We start from the raw sequence: 19,620 nt of genomic DNA, 5'->3' as shown, positions 1-19,620 counted from the left end.
TGCATTATAAATGAAGAGCAACTATCATTTCCTCCCGGTCACTGGACAATGATTTGCCAGCTTTCTGAGCATGCTCTCTTCCAGGACTGCTTTTGCAAGCTACAGGCTTTATACGTTTCAAAGGCAAAGAAGATTGATACAGCATAAGTTTTTCTCCCAAAATAACCCCACAAAACAAATGCAAAAAGATAACAGCCTTCACAGATTCCTGTAATCGGCACTGCTCAGCTCTGCTTTTGCAGAGGGCAAATGAACTTGAGCAGCTGATAGTATGCCTCCGTTCAGGAGTGCACTAAATAACCAGACAAAGGTTATTAATTTAAGCCTGAAAGCTGCAGGAACAAAAAAGGAATTCCTTCAGGAAGACGGCTCCAGTGTATCACAACAGTTGTTCCTCCCTAGTAGCTGCTTTCTATCAGCAGACAGAGTGTTTGCTCCCTCACTCTGAGAAAGGATGCTCTCGTTCTCCGACTGAACGCAGCTCTGGCTGAGCTGTAGAGTGAGTGAATAACAGATTGTGTTATAAATCTTGAGAGGGGAGTACAGGGATACCTGCCCTAATTATATCAGCCATACATTAAATGCTAATGAATCACATAGGCATTTGTCAAAACTAGATTATCCAACACAAAAGGCAAAATTACAGGGGGTAAACCTCTTTCTATAAAAACTCTCTTAAAGCTAATTTAGTCAAAGGGATCTATAGAATCCTCACTTGCACCAGGAAGTAGGAATGTTTTTCACAAGCCATTTCCAATTAAATATTTTCCAGAATGACTTTAGACAAGAAAAGGACAGGGTTTTGACAAGGTAAAAGCGTACAGCTGCATCATCAACCCCTTTTCTAAGTGATCCTTGAATCCAAAGAGCTAACCTAATTTTGATGTATCTTCCATGACAAAGCAGAACTATTTCAGTCATCTAAGGATGATAATAGGATGTTCAAGAGCATGGAAGTGTTTTGCTACCAGCAAGGCACTCCCAATGCAATACAGCCAACATATCCCAAGGTGTGGCAAAACTGCAGCATAACCAGAGCTAGCTACTCATTGCTTCCAAAGGTGCTTTGATGAACCTGCTTAAACACTTATCAGAGGGGCTGCTGTAGCAAAGGGAGGCCTGAACACAGTAGGTGAAGCACAGATCATATGATTTAAAGTGCACATTTCCACATGGAAAGGTACCTACATGTTTCAAGCACATCAATCAGCACAATATGGTGGCAACAGCTATCCTGACAAGTTCATATGATCCAAAATAATGCACAGCTTAGATGTCAGTGCATTATACACTGCTTTGCCTCTTCTAAGGCACTTTCCTACGAAGGAGATTAATGCAAGGTTCAGATTCTTCATACAGGACATTTAAAAACTCTCCCCATCCAATTCTGTGAAGACAACCTTTTAATCTTTACTTTTAGGACTGAATCAATGTTTCTACCACTTCTCACATAAACCAAATTTCCCTGTACTCTGCTTTCTTCTTGATGTGTCCACAACAATAACAACATCATTTTGAACAGATAAACAGATACACGGATTCCACTCTATATATAGAAATCTTACCAACTGTATTCACCTTGCAAGATACACTGTCTTTTCTCATCTTCATGACATATTTCAACTGTTCCTCTGCATGCCATTGCTCCTGGCTTGCATCCCTTCCCACCAGAAGTCTGCTGCTTTAACTTTCCAGATTAAGCCTACCATGATTAGCTGACATGCTCTTACCAAATATCTTTTAAGGAAACTTGTGAAGCAGCAGAACTCTGAAACCATGGAAGCATTCAGAAATGACTGTGCAAAAGCTCAAACCTCTCCTTTTCTACTTCCTTACTTCTACTTTTTATCTTCCCAGATCTTTCAACCTACAAGTTTGAATCAATCAGTGAGACAAACAGCCAGCCCCTACTTATGGTAACTTTTTCTACAATACAACAAAATCTTTGAATTATTTTTAACACCTTTGCACCTGTAGGCCCACCTTCACATACCTTGCACTACTTCTTACTATTTCCTACCTTATTTTCCACATCTTTTTTCAAATTAGGTTTTAAACTCTTCCAAGTCACTGCTAAATATTTTCCAAAACAGACTGTAGTGTTTTGACACTAACCTGAATGGAAAAACTTCTGCAAGGTTTACATACTCAGAGAATTAATTGAACTGATTAATGATATCATTGTGGATTTCTCCTTTTCAAAAAGACATTGCAACCACACTCAAAGTCTCCATTATTTGCATAGTACTGATGCTGGCCTCAGGTATCACAATGAAAGGCAAAACAAGGCTTCAAACCTCAGATCATTGATTCCACTGTAGAGGAACTTGAGCTGCAGCCAAACAAGTTAGACCCAAAATGCAATGGAGAATAGTCCTCCCATGCATGCACAGATGTCAGTCTAACAGATGATCCTATTTTGAAAATGCATGACATGTAACAGCAGCAACAACAACAAATTCATCACATTTTGTCTAGGTTCAGCTCATTTCACCTAGAATTTATCACACCTTGAATTTGAGAAAAATTTTACTTAATGGACAGGCCTTGGGATCAGGGGCATTGTCTACAGAGCAGAGAATCTCTGGATTCTTCTTAAAACCATTTATCCACTAACCTTAAAATCAATACTTCTTTACATATTCAACAAGGCACTGAAAGAAAAACACTGTCATTTTACACCACATAACTGGGGAAGAACAGGAAATTATCTTTGTTTAATCAGATAATAAGCTTAAGAACTTGTAAGGGAGCGGGCTTGATCTTTCTAAGTACAGCAGGGTGTTGGAACTTCATTTTGTTTTCAGAAGTGCAACAAATACTTGAAAACATAAACAGTGATTTTGGGGTGTTTGCCAGTGTCATGATATAAATGTTTTCATTTACATTTAAAGACTGTAAGATGGTAGGGGACAAAGTTCATTCTGGAAGTCATTATGCTATGACAGTCTTTGACATGCTCTACTTCACTTCCTAGGGTAGCCAGAAAAGGCTTAAAAAGTTATGTAATGTCATGGGTGAGTTAAGTGATGATATTTCATGTGCACAGTGTGTAGAAACATACAGTCTCAGAAAGAGATGGACAATACCAGGTACTGGGATGATGAACCAGGGGAGGTCATGCCCCAGCACCTCCACCTGCCTTTTCAGTTGTGACAAGCCAGGGAAATGTGCAAAGTCAGGAGTTGGTTACAGACCTTCTTCTTTCACAGCAGTCTTGCCTAACAGTTCTCCCCTCACACAGGACAACTCAGGCAATTTTAATCAGATTGCAGCACAACAAAGAATGGCAAACAACCTTCTACATGCACAGTGCTTCACAGCCACACAGAGCCAACAAATAAACTGAAAGAACAGCTGTATATTGGTGTGACTGACTCCACAGAACACAAGGTAATGCAGAAATAAGTCCATTTATACACAGTACTGCCTGTGCCCCATTTTAGCTCTTCCATCTCCACTACATTACAGTAGTTGGAAGTGGTGTCATAACGTTAAATTCTAGGTGTCACCACTACAGACTGATCTCAGCATTTCGCAAAAAGCCACATCTCTACAGAGGAGTTACCTGACTACAATAATTTGAACATTTGTGAGTGACATGCCATCTTCATGAGATACAAACTTCCACAAAATAGCGTTCTTCACTATGATTAGCAAGAATAACTTCCTATCAGATACTCTTAACAGTCTTATTTCATTTCAATTCAGCACAGATATGTTCAGACTAAGAGCACTACTAAAAGCAACATCTTTTTTTCATTATAAGCTGCTCAAACCTACTTAGATCACAGGTGACATTAATCCAAACACAGAGTACAGGATTTAATAGGTGGTGTCAGTTAAACTTCTCAGTCATTTCTAAGATTTCCAGTCTGGGGCCTGAAAGAAAGCCAGATGGGGAGCTGCTGGGCACTAGGAGGGGGAGAAGAGGTAATCCAAGCACAACAACTTCTTGGATTGCTGAAAAAGCAGGAGGAAGGTGGTAGACAGAAATAGGAGAGAGTGCAGCCCAGGAGGGCTTTACTTGGAGGGAAGTAGATTAAATTGTTTGGTTGAACAATCACACAACATGACTTGGTTTAATGAAGCGTACACTTCCTGAATGCAGTCACCCTCCAAGGACATTTAAGAGCCCTCAGTGCCAAAGACATAGACAAAAATATGTTCTTCAAACCTTAGGAAGACAAATTTGCTTCTTTCATACACCTGACTTCTAAAAAACTATTTTAGGAAACACCTTTCCATAGGCTGCAGCTTTCCCCAAGCAAGTAGATAGCTTTTCTTTATAACATTTGCCATTGAGAGAAAGCCTGAATAACAGCAATATTATTTAGTTTCTCACCTGCATTTGCTTTCTGAGTTCCCGTATGCAGACACTATCCTGAGCAGTTTTCTCACGCTCGAATGCATCTGCCAGAACATTTACTGTTGTCTCTGCCTCTTGAAGCCACTTGAAGAAGCTCTCCAGATCCTTGTGCAAGGCCTGTACTGTCTTCATCTCTGTCTCCAAGAAATTCTGCCTGTCGACAGCTCTGAAAACAAGACAAGTGTCAGAATATTCCTCCATAAGATACAGCATTATATACTTCATAATGAAACTACTAAAAGGAAATCTGAAATGTATCTCTAGTAAGAACAGAGATACGGCTTGTTTTACCATAATTTATATCACAGTTTTTCGTGTATCTATACCTACCCACAGATGTCCTTAACTGATTGTACATTTGACAGACCTTTTTTTTTTAAAAAAAGGCGTGCAGTAAAAAACTCAATTACTAATGAAAAAACTTAGGTTTTCCTTTTAGACTGTTACCATCATCAACCTATGCTACTCCAAATGCTAGAAGTGTTATTGCCATGTGTGAAAAATGGGCTTTTCCCCATCAACAAAAAACATATGGAGTAGAAGCACTGAGTGCTTGAGGTATTTTTGTTCCTATTTTACAGTGAGGAGAAACACTGCCATAAATTCTTAAGAATTAAAGTGCTAAGGGATGAAAAGTCAGATACCTGGTTCTCTCTGCTAGAAGACTTTTGACACAATCACTCATACAAACAGAATAATAGACTGCCATCATAACAGCCAAACCATGCTGAACAAACTTAAACTTAAAAAAAGCTGGCAGAATATGGTCCCAGTTTTCAATCACCCCAAAAATTTCTAACAGATGAAAACACTAAAGTTTGTGTCCATAAGAGGATTTTTTTGTGTAATAACAATATAATCCGAATATTTTAAGATAACAGTAACTTCAAATAATTTCCTAGGGGAAAAAAAATCACCTTATAGTTCTGCATAACAGTACTGTCTTCTAGTAATTGAAATGAAACTCAGATGAGAAACTATTATAGTCAGCAATTTTAAAAACTCTGATTAGCAGCATTAATAAAGCATGACAAACTAAATTTCACCCATTTGAGACTGTTATTCTGCAGCATTCCTTCTCCCAAAATCAGGACAAAAGAAACAAGCTGTCCCATACCACAACATTGTAGAGAAACCTCTAACAGAGCTAACAGCTAGAATGCTTCTGCTGAGTAAGTAGAAAGCTAAATTTTATTTTCACATCAAGCACTAGCTGTATTATAATACTTTAGGGATAAAGTGATATTTAATTTCAAGTCAGACAGGGCCAAAACACTCAGAATTTGTTATTTCCACATTTCTCCAGACAGGCCCAAACTTGTGTCTTCTGTGTCCTCCCATCTACTTCAGCTTTCTTTCCTCCTTGTCATGCAGTACTGTTCAGAAGTCTGAGGGAATAACTATGTTTGGAACTGTGAATTTCAAAGCTAGCTAAAATATTCCTTTAGAAAAGAAGCAATGGTGTTAAGTACCATTCAGGATGACATTTCAAAGCAAGTAGCCTGGTTTACTAGCACATCAGATGAGACCAATAGAAGTAAAAGCTGTTTTCTTTCAAGGACTGTGAGGAAATCTCATGCAACCCTAATTCTGCCAGGCTCACATTTCTAAGTTGTAGCATAACCAACTGAATTTTTCTGAGACAATCTGCACAAAGATAGTGTTGCAACCCCTATTTTAGAAGCTTTGGTCTCACATCACTTGCTAATAATTGCTTTATCCAAAATAAGAGTCTAAGAATCATTCCTGACTTAGCTTTACCAAATTTTGGCAACTAGCAAATGACGAGGAGAGCAAGAAGCCTTCATTCTTGCTTCTCACTTGCAGCTGAAATACTTCACCCAGTCCTGACAAAAAAAACATAGCATGCTAGGGATAGCAAGTAGTTTGATAAATATTGTTCAGAAAAGATAATAAGCACCAACTAAAAAATTAGAGCACACCGAGGAACTGTGAGAAAAACGTAAAGTAAAAGCAGTTGTGAGCTCTAACTTCAAAACCCTCTTCCCCCTGCAGGGATTTTATTTCCTAACAGGAGGTTAAGACCAAAGGTGGAAGAACAGGAGTGACAGCAGGAAGAACAGACTGGTAATAAAGGTGACTTTCAGAGAAAAAAAAACAGCCCCAACGGATGAAACACTAAGTGACCCAGATCTCTAAGTCTAAGTACTGATGTATTAAATAGAAATCAAGACAACCTGAACTTTGCAGTTAACAACATTCATTGAAGAATATTGTCTTCATCTTAAAGATTTAATTTCTCAAGCTTTCTGCTTGGTTGAGCTTTAAGGAAAGAATGAAATCCTATTACCGACCCACTGCTGCCATATATTTGAATTAAAGCTGAAAAACAATCCTAAATACATACAAATTTACAACTCATGTCCTAAGTTTACATGGGTGTTTTTAAAGAGGACATGTATGGCAAGCAGTAGTGAGCAACACTTTTAGAGAGCAGGTGGAAATACTTTCCTCCCCTGGTATTAAAGACCTCAAACATAAAATAGAAAATGGAAAATTTTTTTATAGGAGTATTCTGTACTGCAGATTAAAAACTACCCCATGCTATAAAAACATAACTCAGATTTTCAAATCATTCTGATACAATTAGAGCAGCCTCAAAAGAGAGAGGATCTGTATATCTTCCAGCTGCAAGAACTAAATGTGAGGAGAAGCTGGAGAATTATTTTCAAATGCAGCTAATGTAATACAGTGATAGTGGAGAAAGTCTATGCAGATTCTATTGGCAAACACACACCCAAGAAAAAAAATTGTTATTCTATTATTTAAGTTTTCATGGCTCTTTTTCAGGTATCTGTTCCATCCAATTATTTTTTCAGAAATCTGCAATGCATACATGTGTGTGATCAAAAGAAATTCAGAAACTAACAGCCGAGATGGTACAGAAAGCAACTATAATCCATTACCAAGGCAGCACAAACACATAGAACTATAGTTTCACCCTAAAGTATAAAAACAGAACAAAAATAGCCACTGGGCAAAGTATCCAATTTACACATGTCAAGCTGGAGAGCTTGAATCTCTTAATGCTCACAGTTTTAAAATAACCTTCTCCTCCTTCCATGCCATGGCTACAGTCATCCTGGTAGTTCCTGGTAGTGTTCTTATGGTGACCAGGACCACAATCCTTCCAGATGGTTTTACTAAGGACCCTTTCCACAACCTCAAAGTAGGGGAAAAAACTGGTATTTTAAAGCATTATGCTATAAATACAGATTTATTCTTATAGAAGGCATAGGGCTGTGTATCCACTCTATGTATAAGCCCCACATGTCCCAACATCTGTCACAAAAAGTAAGCCTCATCACTGGTATTTCTATTTCTTGAATTTAAAGCAGGTATAAAAACCTTCATCCTATTGAAAAGGTGCTTTCATTGCACATTCTCACCTTTTAATTCTCCCATGATGCTCATATGGGGCAGCTCCACACTGGCTACCCACTGGCTCTCCAAGTTGTCCTTTACATTCTGCCACTAGTTAATAAACAAAGCAGATATTCACCTTCCTTAGGCTGCAGACTTCAAACAGTAGCCCCAGTGATAATTAAGGAGCTTCAGTTATACACAACAAAATGCAGTAGCTTATTATTTTAGACTTTAAGCAGATTCAAAACTAATTAGAGGCTTCCAGGCAGGAGCTCTTCTTTCTGGTCACCCTCTCCGAGTAGCGGGCAGTTTTATGCCAGTTGTAGCCATAACACTGTGAATTCTGAATGTGAATGAGACTAATACAGAGTTTTAGCCTACTGTCCATGCCAATGCAACGAGGAGCTGTTTCCCTTCGTCCTCTAATTAACTAGGAAACAAGCTGCTAGATCCAAAGCACAAAATGACAGAAGAACGATTTTCCTCCAAGGAAGGATAGGATAACATTCTACTCTGCTTCCTTAATTACCTGCTTACGGAGAATAGTCCTGCTGGGAAGGGGTGCTCATGGGCGAGAGGCTGGACATGACCCAGTAATGTGTGCTTGCAGCCCAGAGAGCCAGTCCTGTTCTGGGCTGCTTCCAAAGCAGCATGGGCAGCAGGGCAAGGGAGGGCATTCTGCACCTCCACTACACTCTGGTGAGATCCCACCTGGAGTGCTGCATCCAGCTCTGGGGGGATGTGCTGAAACAGATCCAGAGGAAAATCTAAAATATTCTGAGGGCTGGAGCACCTCTCCTATGAGGAAAGGCTGAGAGAGTTGGAGCTGTTCAGCCTGGAGAAACAAAGGCTCCCAGGGGACCTTATAGCAGCCTTGCAGATCCTGAAGGGGGCCTACATGAAACATGGAGAGGGACTTTTTGCAAGGGCATGTAAGGACAGGACAAGAATGCTGGCTTTAAACTGAAAGAGGGCATATTTAGATTAGTGAAAAAATTCTTCACTGTGAGGGTGGTGAAACACTGGAACAGGAGAAGCTGTGTATGCCCCATACCTGGAAGTTTCCAAGGTAAGCCTGAATGGGGTTTTGTGCAATCTGATCTAGTGGACTGCGGTCTGCCCATGGCAGGGGGGTTGGAACTGGATGATCTTTAAGGCCCTTTCCAATTCAAACCATTCTCTAACTTCACAATTTTTATAACATTCTCTTCCTCTCACTCCTCTCCTTAAGCTTTACTAAGTAAGGTTTTCATTCCTTTTATTGACATCCCATTCCAAAAGCAGCTGCTTCTTTCACATGCACAGGTATCCATATAGACTTTAGTTGTCATCTTCCCCACTCCCAGATACAGAGGATAATTTTTTCTTCTCTCTCCCTCTAACCACAATGCATATAGACTTTTAGATTTCAGAGTCAGACACTATTCTAAATGTTGTCTATCAATACAAAACACTCAAAAGAATTCCTGCAGAAATTAGATTTCCCTACAGGAAAAAGATTATGCATAGGAAAATACCACATTTTCATTGAGACATATCTGCAAATACATCTTAAATAGAGGATGAATAGAAAGATGTTTCAATTAAGTCTCAGCTCCTATAGCACAAGTATTCTCTAGATGGGAGTACTGAAAGTATTGCACTCGAGAACCGAAAGCACAGCCCCATTCAGGGGAAGTCTCCATTAGATGAAAGGCCATAAGGAATTAATGCAAAGGAAGATGAAGCTGAACACTTACAGCCTTATGAAAAGGAAGGACAATAAAAAACTACAAATATATAAATCCTACCAGCAATAAAGAATAAGAGAGGAACTTTCAAAGACACTTAGACAATAATAGCCACAGGAAAACCTGAAACCAAAAATGAGAAGTCACTTTTTCTGCTTAAAAATATACAACATAAATAGGAAGTTATACAGAAGCTTTCCATTGTGAACTGTGGGAATGTCAATAACCAAAAGAGCTTTACTGCAATTGACTAATTATCCCCAGCAGCCCTAAATGCTGCACTAAAGCACACAGAGAAGAGACTACAATACACATGTATACAGAGAATGCAAGTTTAAGGCACAAGCTGCTACATATAGAGCAAAACCTTGTAGTTACCTTTGGTTCAGATTAACCCAGCAAGTGTTCATTTGGTCAGTGGTTTCCTTCACCTTCCTTGAGTCATCATCACGATACTCTCGAAGCAGTTTATTAGAAAGATCATTGAATGCTGCCACTGTGATGTCACCTCTATGCAAATCCTGTACCAAGAGCTAAAAAGCAATGCCAAATGAGACAGATTAAAATGAGACTATTTCTCATATTATGCATTTTATCATATATTAAATATCCCTCATTTTTTCTTCTTTTCTAAAAAGCAAAATGTGCACGTTTTTCATCTAGGAGTAAAACTGTAATGAGGAAATCTACAGATATGAAATGTCCTGATAATGAATAATCAAAACATAAATAGGTGAGAAAAAGCTGTACTTGCCAGAACTGCCAAAGATTAGAGAAATCCTCTTTTATAGTTTACTGGCAACAGGAATAAAAATACTTCTGCATTTTGGGTAGCATGAATAAGTTTGAGTTATTATAATAGCAATATAAGCAGCATCTAAAAGCAGCATAAATTAAATGTGCAGTATGAGAATTTGATTTCATTCTTTAGGGTTTTTGGTTTTGGTTTTTTGCTTGTTTAAAATTAAGGAAACACATTAGAAACTTTCTTTATTATGGTAAGATATTTACAACATACCTTGACTTTAGAGAATCTAAACTCAAGAGTATTTCTAAATGAAAAATAGTATTCGCATATATGTGTATATATATATATTCAATTGCATATTATGGCCTCTAACTTTCTGTTTGGACATGGACCTGCTTTCACTTAAGAAAACAAAGTAGACCTCATAGCCCATTTTTATTGCCCTGATTATGCAGGGATAGGCACTAGTCAGACAGTTGTGCGAAGCACACAACTTTACTGTCTACTTAAACAGCTATGGATTGGTAGGCAACTCTCACTAATCATACTCCCTGCCTCTTTCATTACCCAGTTGCACCCCTATGTTGCCATTCATGAATATATATGTGCGCATATATATATATATATATGCACATATTTTTTAAACTCTATTATATCCCTGTTCTAAATACTGCACTGGTGAGAGCCTCTCCTCACTGCTTTGTGTATTAAGTTCTCACACTGTGCCACCTACAGCCCACCCTTTTTCTGACAACCACCAGGACAAAGGACACTAGACTCACAGAGTTATCACAGCGTGCTTGATATGATATAAAAAGCATCAAAGATTGCATGAAATAAAAGACAATAAAAAAGCATTGGATATTCCTGACACCCACAAGAAGTGAAATTCAGGACAATTTTAAATACCTTAGTCCATTCCTTGACTTACTAAGCTGTTAAATATTTCTATGAAGTCAATTCTGTAGCGGAATCATCAAATTTTAATTGATCTGGGGTTCAGACTTTTTACATAATATAATTTCTTTGATGCTAAATTGTACTAATTTCAGCTAAGCTTTCAAAGGCACACATGACACCTGTTTGCCTCCCAGAATGGGATTCTTGGAAAGTCTGGTATATTGAAAAGCATAGACAATTAAGAAAATAACATAGCCAAAAAGAGACAGAAAATAGTGCAACAACTAAATTGCACATTCACTCATCAATTGAATCCAGTAGCATTACACAGACTCAGGAATCTGGTCTGGAAAAAAATTAAGCATAAGTGGTCTTACTTTGCTGTCTGCAATCTGTTTGGCAAGCATCTCTTTCGGGGCCTGCAGGAGCACTCGCAGCCGGATCTCGCACTGCTCCATGAGGCGCTCCATCTCCTGCCTCTGCTCGTGCCACTGCAGGCTGTCTGCCAGCATGTGCTTCAGCTGCTGCTGCCGCACCTCCACGCTGTGCTGGGTGTTGTCCCACTGGCTCTTCAGCTGCTCCACTGTGGAGGACAACACACAGTGAGGCAAGTGAAAAAGTAGCCATAAATACCTCCTAATTTTCAGGGCAAAATATAACATATATACAATAGTCTCAATATTCAGTGTTTTAGTTCTCTGACTAGTTGGCATTCACAGAAGCAAATGAAAAATATCAGGTGTTTGGCTTCCTCTTGCTTAAGCAGGACAGCATACAAGTAACAACTATTATTTCTGGTATATTTCAAAGTCATTATTTACTTTCAAAGTACACACATGTAGGAAACTGTACGGCAGAGATATGTCAGCAGTTGGGCTCCAAGGAGAAAAATTTTAGGGTGATTTTAGGGTGATAGGACCAGCAAGTCATCTCTGTGCATCTGTAACTTAAACTGGTACAAATAAATAAATACTGTTTCGACAGTTAGTACAAAGAAAACTGAGCATTCCTGACCACTGTTTCATAGCACCTGTACTACAATTTTGGCCAGTGTAGAAACATTCTACAAGGTAGTAACAAACTACTTTGGCAATTTAATTCCACCACAGGTTTCTACAGAATTTAGTAGATTACACAGCAGAAGAGAGACATTATTGGTTACACCCAACTTCCTTCAAGTGGAAGGAATTCCATGCCTCTCTCAATGAATAGTTTCATTAGATGACAGATAAACACACTTAACCTTTAATAAACAAGGAGTGAAAAACACAACATAAGAGCCTAGAACAAAAATAGTGCATCACGAAAAGCAGTGAATCGGTCTTTGGAGAGAAATTCATGGCATCATACATTTTCCAGGACACTCACAAGACCATTAAAACAAGTGTATTACTTGAAAGTCTACAGAGGTGGAAACAGCTTTCTCTACTAGCTGTCGTGACAGTTACAGGGAAAAAATTATATTACTAAAGAATGTGATAAAAAAGAATGTTGTAAAAAAGTGAATGGGAAAAAGCAAAACCAAAAAAAACTAAGCTGGATTTCTTAGCCATCTCGCTACTCTGATCAGAATGAGGTACATAGTATGTAAGACATCCCAATGTATTTATTTTAACAATAAGTATGCCATTTTATTAAAAAATTAATACATTTGATGCTCAAGTCACTTCAATTTTCCATTAAGCCAAATGCTAAAGCTTGCACGTAAATTGAAACCATTTAAGTGGTTTACATTTTTTTTAATCTTTTGCAATTATACAAAGCCGTTGTGCTTCATCTGCTTGAGAAAATCTCTTAACTTTAATACATTCAATAATATTCTATTTAGTTCCACAAAGCTCTCAAAGACTGTGGCAGCAAAGCCCACCTGTCAGAGTAAATATCACTCCACAATGCTCATGGACAAACCTAATAATTTGTGCAATATAGATTGATCCATTTCAATGCACAGGCAGCTTGTGGATTAATTTTCAAGCACAGATATTTGACGCTTACGTAGTAGTATTGCTATGATAGCACAAACATTATTTATTTACTTTTTCTTATTAATGGACAGATTAGCCTTACTCTCTATACTGCTGACATATTTACCCTTTTTTCTACCTCCAGCAAAACAGGACAGAAAAATAGTGACATTCCTGGTAGCCTCAGGACTCAGTGGGTTCAAGAGGTAGGTTCCTAGAAAAAGCTGTCATGGGCACCAGTCTGATATCACAGGCAGAAGAACTAGAAAGAATTCCTGATGAGACTGGTTTTTTTCATTTCATTTGTCCATAAAGCAATTGGGATGGAAGTTCAAGAGAAGGAAGTTTTTATGTTTCTCCACTCCTATCAATTTGTGTAATTATGCTTCATCTGATGACACACAGCAGACTCCCACCAGAAGGTTGTAGGACATTGGTACATTCTGATACATATTCAGTGTCTATACATACTCAGTATTTAAAAAACAAGGCACATAAGCAGCCCAGAGCTTCACTTTTCTTCAAAGAGCAAACCTTTCTTAACAAATGTCAGTGGTAACAAAACCTTCAATTTTCATGTTAGGCAGAAAATCTTCATGCACATATGAAGCATCTTCTGGAAGCTTAATCCATGGCATCAACTTCTCTTTTCCCACTCTTGATGTGCACGACTATAGGGGAACTCAAACATCCAACACACAGTCCTTAACTTCTTGTTCAGCTTTTCTGAAGGATCCAGAACTTTTTGTGACTGACCCCATGTCAACCGACTCCCATGAACTACATGATTATTATGCTGCCCTGAGTTTCCACCTCATCCCTAGTTCTGAGTGACTGCAAACTAAGTTGCTTCTTTGAATCTTACTGCCCCTACCAGACCATAGTCTGTGAACCTCAGACAGCAGATGCCATCTCATCAGACCCCCAGAAAAAACACCCATCTGTGGGCTTCCTATCTGACCACATCATCTCCATCAATTCTTATGGACACCAAAGAAATTAACAAAGATAGAGTAAAGGAAAACTATATTACAGAGGAGAACATAAAAAAACCATATCTTTCCATTTTTACTTCTAACTATGTATTCCCTGCTGCATGAATTTTCTAATCTTAGCAACCAGCAAAGCTTAAGACTTCAAAAAACAGACTGCCCATTAGTTTCAAATTGTGACAATTTTACATTTCTAAGGTACCAGTAAAATAAATTTTCAAAGGGAATGGAGACCTTTTAAGTTAGAAATTATATTTTCAAGTACACATCAGTTAATTAAAATCTCTACTCTCAGTCAACAACTTTCAAAGTACACACACAAAGTCATTGTCCTAAAGTCAATACATTTATGTTTTTAACTGTAGAGTGACTCAGAGTTCAACAAAAAAAGAAACATAATCACCTCCTTTTCTCAATAAATAAAATCCCCATTCCTCTGTCTGTGGAGCAACTCAAATTCTTCACAAAATGTTTCAAAATTCCAGCAAAACTATTGACCTTCATAATTGAAAAAATGGCCAGTCAAAACAACCAACAGGCAATTCTTCCAGGAATTTTCATTAGACTGTTTGAGTGACAGCCACTTAATTGCCAAGTTTTCTTTTTCATGGAAGGCAACTTCAGCTATGCTCAATCAAGAATTTTAGAAAAAGATATTATTTTTTTACTGTCATAAAAATAATGTATTTGCAAACACAGGATTGATAAACTTACTTTTTTCTGTGATCTCTGTTCTAATGTCTGAACTGGAAGTTTTATTTTTCAAATTCTGAGCCAATGTAAAAACAGAATCAAGCTGAGGGTGCCGATGGTCCATATCTGCATTGGTTATCTGTTTTTAAGTCCAAAAAGTAGAAAATAGTTACATTCATCTGTATTATTTACGTAAAAAATTACACATCTCCACAACTATACAGCTGGTCCCATCATTACTGTAACCCTTGAATTGTCACAGCATGATAGCACTGCTTTAAAAAGCTAAAATATTGTAAATTGCAGTTACTAAAAATCCAGAGGTGAAGGTTAACCTATACAAACCACATAGTTACCACAGTTGTTGCACAACATTTTCCAATATCTATTTTTCATAGACTTATATGAAAATAAATTTCCATAACTTATTTTTCTCCTAATCAAGCTGGTATCATTTATATATATCAGAAGCAGCAGCGGGTGCAGGGGGAAAGTGAAGAACAACAACTGGAAGAAACAATCAGACTATATAATGTTGCTCTATAAACCATTGCTCTCATTGCTCTCTACATGTACCAGAAGCCCATATTTCAAGTATTATCCAGTTAAAAGAAAGTGTTTCCAAAGCTACATCACATTATTCTTCCAAATTCCAGACTATGTGAAATACTCACAGAAACAGTCTAGCACTTGTTTAGCCTATAGCTTTTACTCTACACTTAGCTAATTGATATTAAGTCAAATAAAATGAACCTTAATAGTTGCATACATCTCACTAATACTGCCCTTAGTCATGGTTCAACATAGCATGAGCTATCAACAGAAATAAACATTTACATCATAAGCATTTATGTTACAACTTTTAATCCTCTTAGCATATCTCTAGAAAACAGTTTAGTGTAACTACAGCAAACAAGACTCATTAGAAACCAGTAAAGAGTGAATCAAAGTTCACCCACTAAGCAAACATGAAGCTGCTCTGAAGTTTTCTGTTTAAGTTAACTATTACAAACCCTAAAAGCTGTTAGGAGGTATTCTCCAATTTCTTTGTTTTAAACAAAAAAAATAACAGTGCTTAGCTCACATAGGGACACAAGGAAAAAAAAAGAAAATGGCTCTGAAGGAGAAAGGAGTGTAATAAGAGCATTTAAAGTGTAACTTTCATGTCATGCATTTAGTTGCAGTCAGGGTTTTTTTCCCCCCTTAAGCATGCTATTGCTTTTAATTTCTTTAGTGAGTGTAAGAACTATTAAAATGTGAGACAATTTTCTACTAGCCTTCACAAAACACATACTTTCATTCGTGCAATAGTCCGATTGATCTCTTCAGTATTTCCCACAGTGACTATGTTTGACTTGAGCATCTGGTCAATCAATACCAACCAGTCAGCCAGCTCAGTTCTAGTTTTGTCCAGATCAGCAGGTGCAGAAAGTTCCAAAGCCTGCTGAGTCTGAACAGGAATTTCCAATGAAGAAGATGCTAGCACCACCTTTTGGATATCTGAAACAGAGTATGGGGGTTCTATTAAAGAAGTAGTCATGGCCACATGAGCAGTTCTCAGAATTACAGGGGGCTGTTTGTAATTCCTATAAATATGCAACAGCATCTACAGAGAAAGCACAGCAAAAAATTTATTTTAACAATCAGAAGCTAAGTAATGAGACTTATGCACCTTTAGGGCAGCTATTTTTTTACTGCATGGCAAAAATATTCACCCAAATGTTTCAGCCTACACTCAAAATAAACAAGACAAAAACTTGCAAAGACAAAACTACATTAAACCTAATGGAATGAAGCTAAACACTCATTTACACTTATCAAGCATTAAATCCAATATTTTTTAAGATAAAAATCTAAAACTGTCTTCCTCAGTTTTTTCCTTTGTAGCAAAAAGGTCTTCTCCGCTCTTGTCTCAGAATTCAATTAAGCACAAATGAAACTTCTGGAACAGAAGCTTCATGGACTTGGCATTACACAACTCTCTGAGGAAGGGACAGACACCCACTAGTTTAGTCACATCTTTCTCTCTTTTTAACCTGACACAACAAAGTAGTGAGAAATTAGCTGAATGAGTAGTAAGATTCACTCCAGAAGTTATGTTCTTGTTCCAAGAAACTCTAAGCTACATCAAGCTGGAGCATGAATATTTCACACTTCCCTCAAACAACAAAACACAGGAGTTTTGTTTAACAAACACAAGGTATGAAAGGAGAAGAAGATGAATTCAAGGTTTTAACAGGATTAAACAGAACTTGGTTTGCCTGAAATTTGTTTACTGGTGCTGAAATTAAAAAAAAAATTAGAGTTCATTCACTGAGGTCTGAGTTGCAAATTTTTTCAGGCAAGGGCTGTCTTCTTTATCTAAATTCCCAAAAGGGAGACCTGAGAATTTTGTTTACAATTTGTACTGTAAATTGTGAATTGCCTCCAACAACTTGAAAATATGACCAGTGTCAGTGTCTGATACAAGAATACATATTTAGACAGCTTTCCCTAAGAGATTCAGGAAGGTAAGTATCTAGCAGATAAGGCAGATCTGTCCCCCTAACCAAGCCAAAAAAACAGAATGGGCTTTATTTATAAGACTGCACAAAATCCACATGCAAGAGATACTTTACAAATAATTGGCAGTATGGAAAGCTTCTAGTGGATTTTAATTAGTCAAAGTCATGACCACAAATCCACAGGAAACATGCTGTCACAAACACAGCTATTTTAGTTTTTACTCTGTACCTGATGAGGAGATCTAAGCTTTATAAAAATATCTCAATTTCAAAACTCTTACAGGTACCCCAAAAGACTCCCCCTGTCCTGAGCAGTAGAGTGACTTCTTCCCTACCAAAATATTCCCTCTCCCCCATAGTAATGAGAAGGCAGCCTCAAGTTCAACACGACACTTCAGCATTTTTTATTTGTGTAAGTTCATAGTTTTTTCCTTTGTCAATTACTTTTGACTGCAAACAGGATTACACTCAAGGCAATTAAGCAGAACAGAAGGATCAATCACTCACCAGGAGGCTTTGTCTTTGTAACAAAACGGGACGGCCCAACAAATGCCTCCAATTCTCTCACTTTGTCAGGCACTTCTCTGAACACCTAGAGCCCAGCAGAGAAAAATAAAACAGTAAAACAACCTATATTACTGGCAGAAAAGTAATCTCTTACTGGAAGACAAAATATTCTACACATGCCTCAGATATATTTTAATTATTTTTGGAAGGTATTCTTTAAAAAACAATAAAAACTCCAAGAGGTGCTAAAGTGTTTTTTCAATACATTCCAGTGTCACATCTAAATATCAAAAATAAATAAATTGTTGTAGACAGGCCATTTACATGGTTTTTACTGTCTAAGCACCAAAACTATAACTCATTATTTAAATATGCATTGAAGAAAAGATGATGCAAAGCATGACTTGCTATCGGTCACATGAAATTAGAGAAATAGGGAACTAATTGACAAAAGAAAAAGTGTTACAACTCCATTGTAGTGAAAAAATATGTACCTATATGCTTTTTAAGAGTTTTTAAAAGCCAGTGATGAATATGCAGTGTTCAAGACAATGAAGGAATTCCTATTTTAATGGCTGAGCTGGTAAAAACACAACTTTTTCTTTCCCCAAACTATCCAAATTCCCTTTTCTCAATAAATTCTTACCACTGTCATCCATAAAATAATCTAAAATAATTCAATTTTTTCATTTGGGTCTCTAGGCTTTGCTTGAAAAAAACCTTGCTTTACTCCAACCAGCCTTGCCATTGAGATTGAACACAGGAGTTTCCAATTTATTATAATTTTTAAGAAGAATCCCAGAAACACTTAGTAAGATTTTATAACCTCTACCAAAGCTTCATTTCTTTTCCTCTTAACTGCTACAAGCATTCAACAGCTATGATTTACTCTAACTCTCAATTTCAAGTTAATACTTTCCAAAAAAAGCCAATACAAACAAACAAACAAAACAAACCCCAAAAAACCCCAAATATAACCAAATTAACTCAATCTGATGGAAAAATGTCCATCAGTATTTTTATGTGTAACTGGTTTGGGGTATGCTTTCTTATCATGCCTGTATTGTTTCTTGATCATTTTATGTACATGCTACATGTCACAGATACATGAAAAGGAAAACAACCATTCCAAGTATATCACTCTATTTTCAACATCAGGTACCCAATGCTAAAGAAATGCACACCTTATTCCATCTCACATTAAGGGACTGCAGGCAATCAGAAAGTCTATTTTTTTCCTGAAGATCAATATTTTTATCCAACAGTACTTCAGATTCAGTTCTGTTCAGCCATTCCAGTTTGTCACCCAGAACTTCCATCTCTTCCCTTAAGACCTAAAATGGACAGAGGGTTTTAGGCTAGAATAAAATGCATACATGCTTAATTAAAGAAGGAGAAAAGCTTTCTTTTAATTCCAATATCAGCCATTTCCCTGAACATAAACAGAGAAGTTTCTATTTTGGTTTCTGTGCTTGATCTAGAAATTATTGAAACATTTATTACCTTTCACTTCCAGCATTTATATTAAGGTAGATGACAAGAAAAATTACACTTTGATGACAAGCAGGAAATACTCAACTGACATAAGTGAATTTATTTAGGCAAACACAACTGCAACTATTTTACATCATTTATAAACACTTATTCAAGACTTTCATCTTAGATTTGGTCTAAAAGAGGTTGATTGGGGGTTTTTTGAGGTTTTTTGTTGCCTTTTTTAAAATTAATGATTTTTAAGAAACGAGCAAGCAGGTTAGTTAGACTGACTACTCCTCTCGTTGTTTTAGGATTTCAGAAACATTTTCTTTTACATATTCTATAAACCA

At 37.3% G+C, this 19,620-nt stretch overlaps 1 protein-coding gene across 10 annotated transcripts in view; it reads right to left on the bottom strand.

Moving 5' to 3' along the window:
- Positions 1-19,620, bottom strand: part of UTRN (utrophin) — a 340,627-nt gene that overhangs the window by 178,488 nt on the left and 142,519 nt on the right. For all 10 annotated transcript variants that reach the window (XM_085575353.1, XM_085575352.1, XM_085575354.1 and 7 more), the window contains 7 exons: positions 18,979-19,128; positions 17,795-17,879; positions 16,078-16,283; positions 14,805-14,922; positions 11,512-11,717; positions 9,865-10,019; positions 4,346-4,535 (listed from right to left, as the gene is read on the bottom strand). In XM_085575353.1, coding sequence (XP_085431479.1) covers positions 4,346-4,535; positions 9,865-10,019; positions 11,512-11,717; positions 14,805-14,922; positions 16,078-16,283; positions 17,795-17,879; positions 18,979-19,128 — 1,110 coding nt within the window. The remainder of the gene's footprint in view (positions 1-4,345; positions 4,536-9,864; positions 10,020-11,511; positions 11,718-14,804; positions 14,923-16,077; positions 16,284-17,794; positions 17,880-18,978; positions 19,129-19,620) is intronic.

Source organism: Lonchura striata, chromosome 3 (assembly GCF_050655825.1).
Source record: "Lonchura striata isolate lonStrDom1 chromosome 3, ASM5065582v1, whole genome shotgun sequence".
Classification (NCBI taxonomy): domain Eukaryota; kingdom Metazoa; phylum Chordata; class Aves; order Passeriformes; family Estrildidae; genus Lonchura; species Lonchura striata.
Note: the sequence above shows the minus strand (reverse complement) of the source record. Positions and strands in the feature narration are given on the sequence as shown.